At 43.5% G+C, this 12,894-nt stretch overlaps 1 protein-coding gene across 12 annotated transcripts in view; it reads right to left on the reverse strand.

Moving 5' to 3' along the window:
* The window catches only part of DAB1 (DAB adaptor protein 1), a 1,162,683-nt gene that overhangs the window by 36,788 nt on the left and 1,113,001 nt on the right, over positions 1-12,894 (reverse strand). For 6 of the 12 annotated variants that reach the window (XM_073643713.1, XM_073643715.1, XM_073643720.1 and 3 more), the window contains 2 exons: positions 5,833-5,880; positions 787-849 (listed from right to left, as the gene is read on the reverse strand). In XM_073643713.1, the coding sequence (XP_073499814.1) occupies positions 787-849; positions 5,833-5,880 (111 nt within the window). The remainder of the gene's footprint in view (positions 1-786; positions 850-5,832; positions 5,881-12,894) is intronic. The other 6 variants (XM_073643725.1, XM_073643723.1, XM_073643721.1 and 3 more) reach the window with 1 other exon arrangement.

A 12,894-nucleotide genomic window follows, 5' to 3' on the forward strand; every position in this document is an offset into this window, starting at 1 on the left:
GATTTTTATATTAAATCTGAAGTTTTAAAAATACTTTGGGTAATGTTAATTTTTTCATATCATGCTGTGTATTATACATAAAAAAATATACATATAAATCTTGCAATCTTCCCACTGGCCACTGGGGCTATTCTAGACTCTCACTTCCTGTTCTTACAGGAAATTCACATGTATATTAGCTGCAATGAACAGACCCTGACACCTTTTTATTGAAGCATCTAATGAGCGTGTGCAAAGGTCATTGTACAGGAGGGGGAGCTGGAAAGTCACTTTTTTGCGCTGTTGTTATTGGTGGATCCTGTGTTATCAGCTGTGTATAGAGGTGTTACCTGTCATTGCAGTCCTATCTGTGATGATAATGAGACTGCTGAAAACTCTTCCTGAAAAGACAGGAAGTATAATCCTGAAATAGCCCCAGTGGCCAGAATGAAAATTTCAAGATTTCAATTTTTTTTTTAATGCAAGTTGCGATAGGATAAGAAAAAGTTACTTTTTTAAACTAAATTTAACACAAAAACCTGATTTAAACAATGTAATTTTCTTATTCCCTATAAGTTGTAGTTAATTCAACCAAGGAAACTCCCTGTATTGAACACCATTCTTTTACTTTTACTAGAAGCTCAGCCTCCAATGAGGGAAAACCTCCTTATTAAATGAACTTTTCAGGGGGTTGAATACTTTTGCAATGCACAATATATTCAGTTTTAAGATCACAACCAGGCTGCATTCTTTCATTGTTTTTTTCTAAAAGTTTCTAAGAAAAGAAGAATCTAAAGCCGGACTTACAGAGGGAGACGTTACGTCGGGTGGAGTAGACATATCCCCAAAAAGTGCTAATTGTGTCACAGCCTAAGAGGAAACAAAAAGGAGCAAGAGAAAGAAAAACATTACTGATTTCTTATGGGCACAATATTGTGTCGTTAGCACATCATCTGCTCATTTATCATACAGTCAGTAATTAAAATCACAAATATAATAATAACTTAAAGGAAAACTCCAACTATTGCATCATTTCATGTGGATGAATCCCGGTCAAGATTGGATTTGATCAAATTAAAATGACATCTGTAAATTCCCACATTATACCCTTCATACTTCATGCACTATTTTGGTTCATAAAAATAATTTTTTCCCCCAGGACCTTGTGCACGGTCAATGATGAGCCGTCCATTGCACGGCTCGCTAACTGAAAATACAACAGTCTGAACGAGGCCAAGTAGAGCCACAAGGTTTTTTTTTTTTATTGGAGTTTTCCTTTAAGATCAATCTGGAGAGGAAAAGCAATTAAAAGAATCTTGAAAAATAATTAACCAATGACATATTTAAACAATTTGTGCAAATTTTTTTTTTTTTCCCCTCATCTAAAATTTTTATTCTTAAAATCAGTTTTCATTCAGGACATCAAGCATAAATAAAGATAAAAAAAAAAATCTTTAATTGTTAACATAAAATGTATTAAATAAAGAATTTAAAAAAAAAATCTTTAAAAGGGGTTTCCCAATTACTTTTTTTTTTTTTTTTGTAATTGACGGTTTGTCAATATCTGATTGGTGGGAGATTGACATCCGGCACCCGCCCCGCGGATCAGCAGTGACTAATAGCTGCTGTTGGAAGTTCTCAGATGCTGCCGGAACACAACAGCTCCATTACTTCTATAGTGGCCGCGGCAGGGTACTGCAGATCCACCTCAAGAGAGTGGATCTGCAGTACCAGGTTGTGGTCACTATAGTTTTGACGGATCTACTGTGTTCCGGCACCATCGAAAAGTTCTGTCTGACACCGGTGATCGGCGGACGTGCCGTGTGTCATTCCCCCATCGATCAGATAGTGATGGTAAATCCTAAGGAATATGCCATTAATAAAAATAAAAGTACTAGCCGACCTCTTTAACCAGATGGTAGGCCATCAATGTTGGATTTGTGAGGTTGCATGCTTTCAGACCCCCCCTGGTCAACACAATACAGGATCTCCTTCCTGCACTAGAGGTAGTTGGGTCTGGTACTCTCGCTTGTTCCACTCACTTACAAACCACTTCACACAAATCTAACAAAACAATGCAACACTTTTGAAAAGTCTCAGTTTTAGCTAAAACTTTTTTTCAACCATTTTTCATGGTGTTCCCTTGGTTTTTCAATAAGACAGCAAAAAAATAAAAAATAAATACAAGAAACAGTGATTATAAGATAATTCAACTACAACTTCTGTCTTATTGCATGCACCACCAGAGGGAGCATCTGTGCATACAGCATATTCTGCATACTTCTAAGCTCCCTCTAGTGGCCGCTGCTGGTAGGCAGAATATTAATATCTAATTCAGAGGATTTGAAGCTCTGTATCCGTGATAAGGAGCTCTGCACGCTTTACCGATATATCATGAAATTTATCAGCACTAAATCTAGCAGCTAAAAATGACATCTTGTCAAAAGGTGGAGGAGATTCCATTTAAAGGGACGATCCAGGCAAAACTGCTGGCAAATGACATCTATCTGGTATTCTTTTAATCGCAATCACCTCTTGCTCTAAGTATAACACAATGGGCCAGATTTTTTTTTAATACCGTCTTAAATATAGACAGCTTAGAATAAGCAAGCTGTGCCAAATTTATCTTAAACCGTACCCCTTTCCTGCAAAGCCGTACCCCTTTCCTGCAAAGCCGTACCCCTTGTCTGATTGTATTATATCAATTTTCTTTTCCTGGACTGGTGGTTTAAGGATCATAGTGTATTGTACTGTCATCCACATGGTAATATTGTTTGTTACCAGTAAGGAGGGTCTATGAATGAATAATTTACGGCGCACTTGACCTCTTTTTAAGCTCCATGGCTTATTTAAAATGTTCTACTTAAGAAATCCTTAAAATAAGACATGAAAAACTAAACATTTATAATGTCAGGCTGAGCCAGGGAAAGGAAAACTGGGAACAGATCCAGAGGAGGACGATCTCGCGGCTTCGCACAGTCTGCGCTGCTGCAGCTAATTGAGAAACAAGCAGGAGAATCTAATCACAGCGTAAAAGAAGAAAAGCGGCAAAACAAAAAAAGGCGCAAAGAATAGTAACTGTGGTGTCAGTATAAAGGAGGGCACGTCCCATCATAATAAGTTTAGGCTACATTCCCACAATGAGTTTTTGATGCTGCACAATTTAGAAAGTTTACTTAACTTTACTATTTTACTTAACAGGAGCAGAAATGATGCAGAAAATCTGCAACATCAAGAACTCACCAAAAGCTCATAGTGGGACCGTAGGCTTATTCTAAAAACACTGGGCATTACACTGGATATCTGTCACGCAAAGTGTGGGACTTAGTGCAACACAAAGGGAAGAGGGAAAGGGAGCCCAGACACTAGGGAAAGGGGGGAGTGGAGACTTCTCCTGGCTGATAGGGGAGACAGGGTGATATTCTAACGTCCCTATATTGGTTCTTCAGCAATCGCTGCATGCGAACCTCGCCCTGTCTTTCCCTGGCGTTTGGCTCAGGCTAGGGAAAGGGAGGAGATGAGCACTAGTCGATCTCCACTAAACACTAAAGACAAGAAGGGAGGACAAACAGGGGAAAATTGCTTAGCTGTAGACGACTCCAGACAAATGCGCACACGGCCTCAACACCAGAGAGGAAGAAGTACTGCTCTTGCTAAAGTCTCACAAGGAGTAATGAATATCGCCGGGACCTCCCTCTGGAACACAGCAGGTATTTGTACACCCAGACCAGGGTGTTAATTAGCCAGAAGGAGGTAGCCGCTGGGTCCTAGAGAGACAGCTTCAAGAAGATGTCTGTAATGCCAAACGTAGAGATCTCCTGCAACCAACTGCAGGGCGACTGTCTGTCACCTCTGACACACCCGTGACAATATCAAGGAATTGGGTGCTGGATAAAGGGGCCATTACCTACGGTATCACAGGTGAGGGGGCTGACAGGTCCCTATGACAACTATGAATGTACTTGTACTATAAGCTTTAAAACCTTTATTGTCAGCAAACAAGGCTATTTAAGGCTATGTTCACACGATGCGTTTTTGCTTTGTTTTCCTTCTGCAGGCAAAACCTATTCTCTTGCCAGTAAAAAAGCTACGTGCAAAAGCAGGTTTTGCGGTGTTTTTCCTGATTTTTTTTTTTGCTGCAGATTATATGTGTCATTTGTCTACGGTATATCATTAATAAAGTTAGATTTATTCACTAAAAAAAAGAAGCAAACATATAGCAAAAACGCATGGTGCCATTTTTTGCACCTTTTCATGGTTTTATATGGAGAAAAAAAAGCTGCAAAAACGCTGAAAGAAGTGACATGTTGCAGTTTTCAAAAAACGCAGCAGTTTTCCAATTCATGCAGGAAAAAAAAAACATGTGTGTGCATGAGAATTTCTGAAATCTCACAGCTTTTGCTGGTACTGTAAAAAGCAGCTTTTAATTTGCATAAAAAAAAAGCTGCAAAAAACGCTGGAAAACGCAACTTATGAACATAGCCAAAGTGTTTTGAAGGAATAGCTGGGAAAATCTACTTTACTGTTGGGAGATAACAATGATATTGCTACAATAGATTACAGAAAGAAAAGGAAGTAACTTCAGAAAGTTTCCAAAACTTTTACAAAGTGTCCAAATATAACCATCATCATAAAAACTATTTTTATTTGTCCCTTCTGATTTCCCCATGTTGCCTGGAAGAGAAGAAATGAGAAACACACTTTTGACATGTTGCAAGTATCACATGAGCAGGAAGGTGTGATTATGTCTTTGATGAGCGTGCCAACTTCTAGTAATGCTTGTCCAGGACACCATTAAGTGCTTTGTATGATGCAGACATTTTTCCCCCATTGCCATGTTCCTTTTAAGGCTACATCGCCATTCACACACGTTTTTCGATCCCTAAGTGTTCATTTGGATGCTGAAGATCCTGATGATGGATAATTCTGGCTTTATGCACAGGAAAGCTTCCAGCCTCTTTACAGAGATCAAAAGCTATTGTTTAAATCAGTTTTTTGTGTTACGAGTATTTTTTAAACATTTTCGGCAATATTTTTTTCATAGCGCAATTTTTATTTAAAAAAAAAAGTAATCTTGCAGTTTTTCTACTGGCCAATTGGAATCTTTTAAACTCAAACTTCCAGTTTTTTCAAAAAACAATTTCAGCAGACTCATTATCATCAGAGACCATGATATAATGAGAGATAACACCTGTATACACAGCTGATAACACATCCACTGCCTTCCCAATGACCTTTGCACACGCTCATTAGATGCTTCAATACAAAAGATAAGGTCTGAGTCAATGTACAATGCTGCTAAAGTACATGTTCATTTTCTAAAAAAAAAACAGGACGTTAGAGTCTAACAAAGACAAGTGTGAAAAGTTTTGTATATTTAACACAGATTCTGATAGAAGGAAAAAAAAACATTACAAAATAAAAAAAAACTCCACTGAACACAAAAATCTGATTGATACAAGAGGTGATTTTCTGATGACAGATTTTCTTTAAAGCCACTTAAAAAGTTCCACAACTTTTTTTTATTACACAATGATGAAGTTAATACACAAAGGACTTGTGATATCAGAATGGGGTAGAGGGTGGGATGAGGGATGTGAGGACCCCAATGTTACAGAACGGAAAGACATATCTTTTCCACATGCAGCGTGACGTTTCGTTACCCCATGACATCTCTTTCACCAGTGTCCCTGATTAGCAATGATGTTGGAGATTACGGATGATCTGTGATGTTCGGATCATTGATCTTAATCATCGTTTTTGATTATAATATCAATAATTATAAGGTTTCATTGGAATCATGTCGTATTGTGTTATTATTATTGTAGCAGCGATGCCTCAGTCCCATCTTACCTCCATGACATCAGAAGGATCCTCATCAAAACAAATTAAGTCTCCGTTCTGTAACAGCAAAGAATGATGGATGAGAGTGAAATGAGCGACACAATGCGGAGTAATGACGGATATGAAGAAGATGCATCATAGGACGGGCGGAGGAGCGGACACCGCAGGAATATTAATGCTAATGAAAGGTAATGGGCTCGATTTATCACAGAAGAGACTCAGTGTGAAGAAGGTGACAAACAGCCGAGCCGGGAACGTAGATCCACGTCACATTCCCGAAAGGTCATCACTAAACATACTGTGAGATTACAAGCAAAGAAAGCTCCAATACTGTACACGTTGTATAAAGCCCTGTGCACACATGTACATGGAGACGAGGAGTCACTGGGTACATACATTACATTACTGAACCTGAGTTACATCCTGTATTATACTCCAGAGCTGCACTCACTATTCTGCTGGTGCAGTCACTGTGTACATACATTACATTACTGATCCTGTACTGATCCTGAGTTACATCCTGTATTATAGTCCAGAGCTGCACTCACTATTCTGCTGGTGCAGTCACTGTGTACATACATTACATTACTGAACCTGAGTTACATCCTATATTATACTCCAGAGCTGCACTCACTATTCTGCTGGTGCAGTCACTGTGTACATACATTACATTACTTATCCTGTACTGATCCTGAGTTACATCCTGTATTATACTCCAGAGCTGCACTCACTATTCTGCTGGTGCAGTCACTGTGTACATACATTACATTACTGATCCTGAGTTACATCCTGTATTATACTCCAGAGCAGCACTCACTATTCTGCTGGTGCAGTCACTTTGCACATACATTACTTACACTGATCCTGAGTTACATCCTGTATCACAGTAGAATAAAATATAAAAGCAGCTTTTGAACAGGTAATCCAAGAACACAGAAATGAATAATATTTATATTACGATTGGATATTGTCTATGTTATGGTGTTATTCTTGCAAACAAAAAAATGGTAAGTTTAGCTGAAGTCCAATAGATCATGGAATGAGTTGTGACAAATTGTAAACTCAGCTCTTCAACTGTAAAAAGTTGTGAAATACAAAAATGGAAACAAACAATGCTGCAGATGTAGCAGAGCTGAATCTTTACCTCTTCGGTGTTGTGATGTGAATTAGGAAATGTGATAAGTTTTGCTGTAGTGCTGCGGAGAACCACACTGGGGTAGAAGAAGGAGTTGAGCCAAATGGCAAATCCAGCTCTTCTACATCTGATTTTGCGAACAATAGAATAGCAGCAAGAAAATAAGAACTAATCAGAATCCTGAATTGTGAATGCAGCTTTGAGTGTGACCAGAGTATCGGTGAGAATATCTGCAAGGAGAATGTATCACAAGACTGTTACATGATGGATTTATTACTAAATACTTACTGTAAATATCTGGACTTTAAAGGGCCAGTATACCTAAATTTAGCGCCAATCTATAATAATGCTGGTGCCTTGTAAGAAATCTAAGAAATCAGCATCTGATATCAGCCACATGTGGATATAAATGTCTTTGAAAATTATCTGCAAGTGGCTGATAACAGGGAACCATAGATTGTATTTACCAGCAGAAGATAGAATATTAGGGTTCATGTCACTCTAAGTGTTTTGTGCCTGTCACATTGTATTATACTAGTGAATATATGGAATATATCAGCCCAAGGTTCTGTCAGAGCGTAGAAATGATCCATGGCGTGCGGATAACCTCCTGCTCCGCCTGCTGAAAAGGCCAGAACTGCGCTCTGCATGATACAGGGGAGCGGTCACCGGACCCTCATTTATACTGTCCAAAAAGTGATGATATTTACTAACAAGCGGCAGCGAGAAATGTATCCACAAGAAATAACCGAGGAGAGGCGAGAAGAGATCCTGGGCATCACATGAGGCTTAGATACACGGCTCAACAGACAGCATCACACAGGGTAGGATTAGATACATGGCTTAGCAGACAGGATAGGATTAGATACAGCTCAGCAGACAGTATAACACAGAATAGGAATATGTCATATTTGCACATGTAAGTGGTATTGCTTTCTGGTGTCAGCCATAGGTTGTGCAGTACAATTCACCTGATGATGGCCGGCACTTTCGGTTCATCTTTTGGTGCGGAGTGATCGTCATAATTTTGGTAAATCCTGTTTATGCCATAAATATCTGGAGATTTGAATATCGTATACTCCAATCACATCCAAAGCTTCATTTACAATCCTGAATTGTGTCATGGACTCTTTGGGTGCAAACTACACCTCATCCAGCACAATGTACAGACACTGACCGGGCAGGAATAAGAGTAATCCTACAGAACTCTAAATGCAGCTTTGGTTGTGACTGGAGGATGAGACATGACACCAGTGATAGGAGACAGGAGGGGATGTAGGTCCGGGACTCAGACTGTAAAGTGTTATCCCAGCTGATGTGGGAAGGAAATGTCAGATGTGACACACGAGATACCATCGTCAGCGGTGATTACACTGCGCAGAACAACACAATCTAATTAAGACTCCGACAAATGCCGGGAAGTAACGGAGCGATCCTGTCTGACCTGCTACCGAACGTCAAGTCAGAAGCGAAGAATGGCTGGAAATAATGCGGAGAAAGGGGAATCTATTACACATGTCCTCCAGCACCGATCTGCAGTATCATATATCTATATATTGTCGTAGGACGACTCACTCGGCCACTTCCGGAAGTAGTCTCTGGAACCCGGGTTTTCTCTGCAGGCTTTATTAACAGCATAAAGCTCTGCACTCCAGCAAAATAAACACGGCCTTACTTGTCTAAACAACAAAACAAAAGATAAACTATAGCACAGTCCGTATATGTGTGTGCAGGTCACGCACACAGGTTATGTCCAGCCTTCAGCTCCCTCCTGAGCTATGGCTGTCCAGTCTGGAGACCTTGCCTCTCCAAACACAACTCAGAGTTAAAAAAACAGGACTGAACATTTAAACTTTGCTCAGCCACACTCTGAGGTGGAAGTATGGGGAATGACGTCCCTCCCATCTCTATGTCATTCCCCTAAAACCACGCCCTTTAAATGATTTAACCCACCAGCATATAACATGCTGGAAGAAAGTCCATTGGTTTCAGTTCACACAGGCTAGCGACCTGTGCGACACATACCTCACCTCATAGATCATACCTGTGACTCTGTCACATATTCCCCCCCTCTGCCCAAAGCCGGAGGTTTGGGCACCTTCCGATACCAGACGATACCGTGTAACTTCCCAGGCCTATGCTCTACGTGAAAGTTGAAGTCCTGAAGAGCTAGGAACCATCTTGTGCCATTTTTACCCCTCTTTTCCCTCAACCATCTCAAAGGGACATGGTCTGACCCCCAACTTAAACTTCCGGCCTAGTAGGTAGTATCTTAGTGTATCTTCGGCCCACTTTATAGCTAAACACTCCTTTTCTACTATTGCATACTTTTCTCACAGGACGAAAGCTTCCGGCTCAGATAGAGAATGGGATGTTCTTCCCCATTTATCTCTTGAGAGAGTACGGCTCCTAGACCAACCTCTGAAGCGTCCATCTGGACCACAAACTCTTTCTTGAAGTCTGGTGCGACCAGGACCGGCTGTTTACACAGTGCTGACTTCAACAGTTGAAACGCGGTCTCTGATTCCTCCATCCACTTCAACATGGTTGATCTGGAGCCTTTTAGGAGTTCCGTCAGTGGCGCGGCCATCATGGCAAAATTTGGGATAAACTGCCGGTAATATCCCACCATTCCCAGGAAGGCTCTCACTTGCTTCTTGGAGAGCGGTTTCGGCCAGGTCTAGATTGCCTCCACTTTATTAACTTGCAGCTTTATTTCGCCTCTCCCGATGACAAAGCCCAAGTACTTAGCCTCCTCTTTTCCGACGGCACATTTTTTCGGATTTATAGTAAATCCCGCCTTCCTTAGAGCATCCAGAACAGCCTGTAGCTTAGGTAGATGACTAGCCCAGTCTGGGCTAAAGAATACAATGTCGTCAAGATAAGCTGTGGCATACTTCTTATGTGGGGCTAGGATCCGATCCATAGCCCTCTAGAAGGTGGCTGGGGCCCCCTGTAGTTCGAACGGCATCTGAGTATATCGAAAGCACCCATCAGGTGTTGAGAAAGCTGTCTTCTCCTTGGCCGTCTGGGACATGGGGATCTGTCAGTAGCCCTTTGTCAGGTGAAGAGTAGTGACGTACCTTGCCGATCCAAGTCTCTCGATGAGTTCGTCGACGTGGGGCATCGGGTATGCGTCACACTTGGATACCTCATTCAGCCGGCGGTAGTCATTACAAAACCTCCACTCTCCGTTGGGTTTTAGCACGAGGACGATTGGGCTCGACCACCCACTCTTTGACTCCTCTATTACCCCGAGGTCTAGCATCCTCTTTACCTCGTCGGAGATCACCTTCCGGCGTGCTTCCTGAATCCGGTACGGCTTCAGATTCACTCTTACATGTGGCTCTGTAAATACGTCATGCTCTACTACCTGAGTATGCCCCGGCAACTCTGACAACAACTTCCGATTTCGCTGTAGTAGCTCTCGACATTGTTGCTTCTGGGCCGGCGATATAGTCTCTGCTATAGTGACCTCTTCCACTTCGCCTTCAGGAGCAGCTCCCAGGCAAGGAGTTTCCACCGGTTCCAGGTCCCATCACGGCTTGAGCAAGTTCACATGGTATACTTGGTGTGGCTTTCTTCGGCCAGGCTGGTGGACTCGGTAGTTCACTTCACAGAGTTTCTCCACCACCTCATACGGGCCTTGCCACTTGGCCAGGAATTTACTTTTGACAGTGGGAATGAGAACCAGGACGGGATCCCCAGGCTGGAACTGTCTCAGCCTTGCCGACTGGTTATACACCCTCGCCTGAGCTTCCTGCGCCCGGAGGAGATGTTCCTTCATGATGGGCATCACTTTCGCCATTCTCTCCTGTAACTGGGCGACATGTTCGATGATGCTCCAGTGGGGGGTGACCTCGGCCTCCCAGGTTTCCTTGGCGATATCTAGGAGTCCCCTTGGATGCCGGCCATACAGAAAGCTCAAATGGAGAGAAGCCAGTGGAGGCTTGGGGAACTTCCCTGACGGAAAACAGTAGAAATGGAAGCAGGTATTCCCAGTCTTGACGATCCTTCTCGACGACCTTTTTGAGCATTGCTTTCAAAGTCTTATTAAAGCGCTCCACCAGGTCATCGGTCTGCGGATGGTAAACGGAGGTTCGCAGCTGGGTAATTCGAAGCACTTTACACAGCTCCTTCATCACCTTGCTCATGAATGGGGTTCCATGGTCCGTCAGGATTTCTATTGGCAGGCTGGTCCTGGCAAAGATGTGGACAAGTTCCCAAGCTATGCTCCTACTGGACAAGTTTCTTAAGGGTACCATTTCGGGATACGGGGTCGCTTTGTCCATGATGACCAAGATATATTGGTGGCCCCGGGCCGATTTAACTAAGGGGCCCATGAGGTCCATGGCAATTCTCTCAAAGGGAACTTCTATCACAGGTAGGGGAACTAAGGAGCTACGGAAGTGGGAGGTGGGCGCAGTTATCTGGCAGGTGGGGCAGGACCTACAATAGCTTAAGATCTCCCGATAACATCCTGGCCTATAAAACCTCCTACTATTCTCTCCTGAGTTTTTTCCACCCCTATGCGTGCCCCCAGAATATATGAGTGTGCCATATCAAGTACCCTCCGTCGGTATGGTCTCAGCACTAACAGGTGTTCCACTGTCTCACCGCCCCTTAATTTAGCCACCCGATATAGCAACTCCCCCTGAACTGCAAAGTGGGGGAACCTGGTTTCGGCCCCTGGCTCTTGGGCCACCCCATTACATACAGTAACCTGGTCAAACGCCCCCTTTAAGGTCAGGTGCCGAACTTTAGCAGTCCCAAAGTTTTCTCCAGACACATCTAACTCAGGGAGGTCGGCCTCCTCGGTCACCGTCTCACCCTCATCGCCGGCAAGGACGCACACTCGGAAGTCATCCACTTGAGACTTCATCGGGGGTTCTTCTCCAGGGACCTGGCTTTTCCCCATGCTACTTAGTCCGGTTCCCTTCCCCCACAAGTCCCAAAATAAAGAAAAATCACAGCCCAGTATGATGGGATGTATCAGGTCCTTAACCACCCCAACCTCGGGGGACTGGGCACCACAGTCTGTTCCCACTGTCACTGTGGCCACAGGATAGTCCTTGGCGTCGCCATGGATGCACCGAACGCCCACAGTTTTGGAAGAGATCAACTGGTGGGGAAGGGTAGCTCTGACTAAGGTCACCAGACTCCCAGAGTCCAACAGTCCAAGTACCTTTACTCCATTAATGGATACGGCACATGCCTGCGGCCCCTCGCCGGGTCGACAGTCCGCACTGCAGGCTGGATAAGCATAATAGGAACCCCGTCTTCCAAGGCTGCAGTCCATGGGCTCAGGGGACATATGACACTGGGCGGCTACGTGTCCAGGGTTGTGATACTGCCAACAGACTATATCTTTAACAACAGTCCTTGTGGCACCTTCAGTGAGACTGGCCCCCAGTGGTGGTTCTAGACCCCTTCCGTGGTGAACCCGCCCCCTTTTGGGTATCCCAGTACAGAGAAGTGACTATATCCGGTTTCCTGAGGAATTTCTCAACCACCTGATACCTCTCTACCAGGCGGATGAAGTCATCTGCATTCTGGGGATCGCCCTGGGCAACCCAGGTCTGTACCGACTTGGGAAGGGAGTGCACGAATTTATCAATCACCATCCGCTCAACCATCTGGGCCGGAGTGGAGGACTGGTTGCAACCACTCCTGAACCAGATGCAGTAGGTCAAAGATCTGCGAGCGAGGGGGTTTGTCGCTGGCATATGCCCAGTGGTGGACTCGTTGGGCTCTCACCGCCATATTCACTCCCAGGCGTGCTAAGATCTCTGTCTTTAACTTGGTGTATTCCTTGGCATCCAGCAGTGCCAAGTCGTAATATGCCTTTTGGGGTTCACCCGACAATATGGCGCCAGAACCTCTGCCCACTGTTCTGGTGGAAGTCTCTCCCGATCAGCCATCCTCTCAAAGATTGT

Source organism: Phyllobates terribilis, unplaced genomic scaffold, assembly GCF_046119375.1.
Source record: "Phyllobates terribilis strain yellow unplaced genomic scaffold, ASM4611937v1 Scaffold_8__6_contigs__length_399053987, whole genome shotgun sequence".
Taxonomy (NCBI): Eukaryota; Metazoa; Chordata; class Amphibia; order Anura; family Dendrobatidae; genus Phyllobates; species Phyllobates terribilis.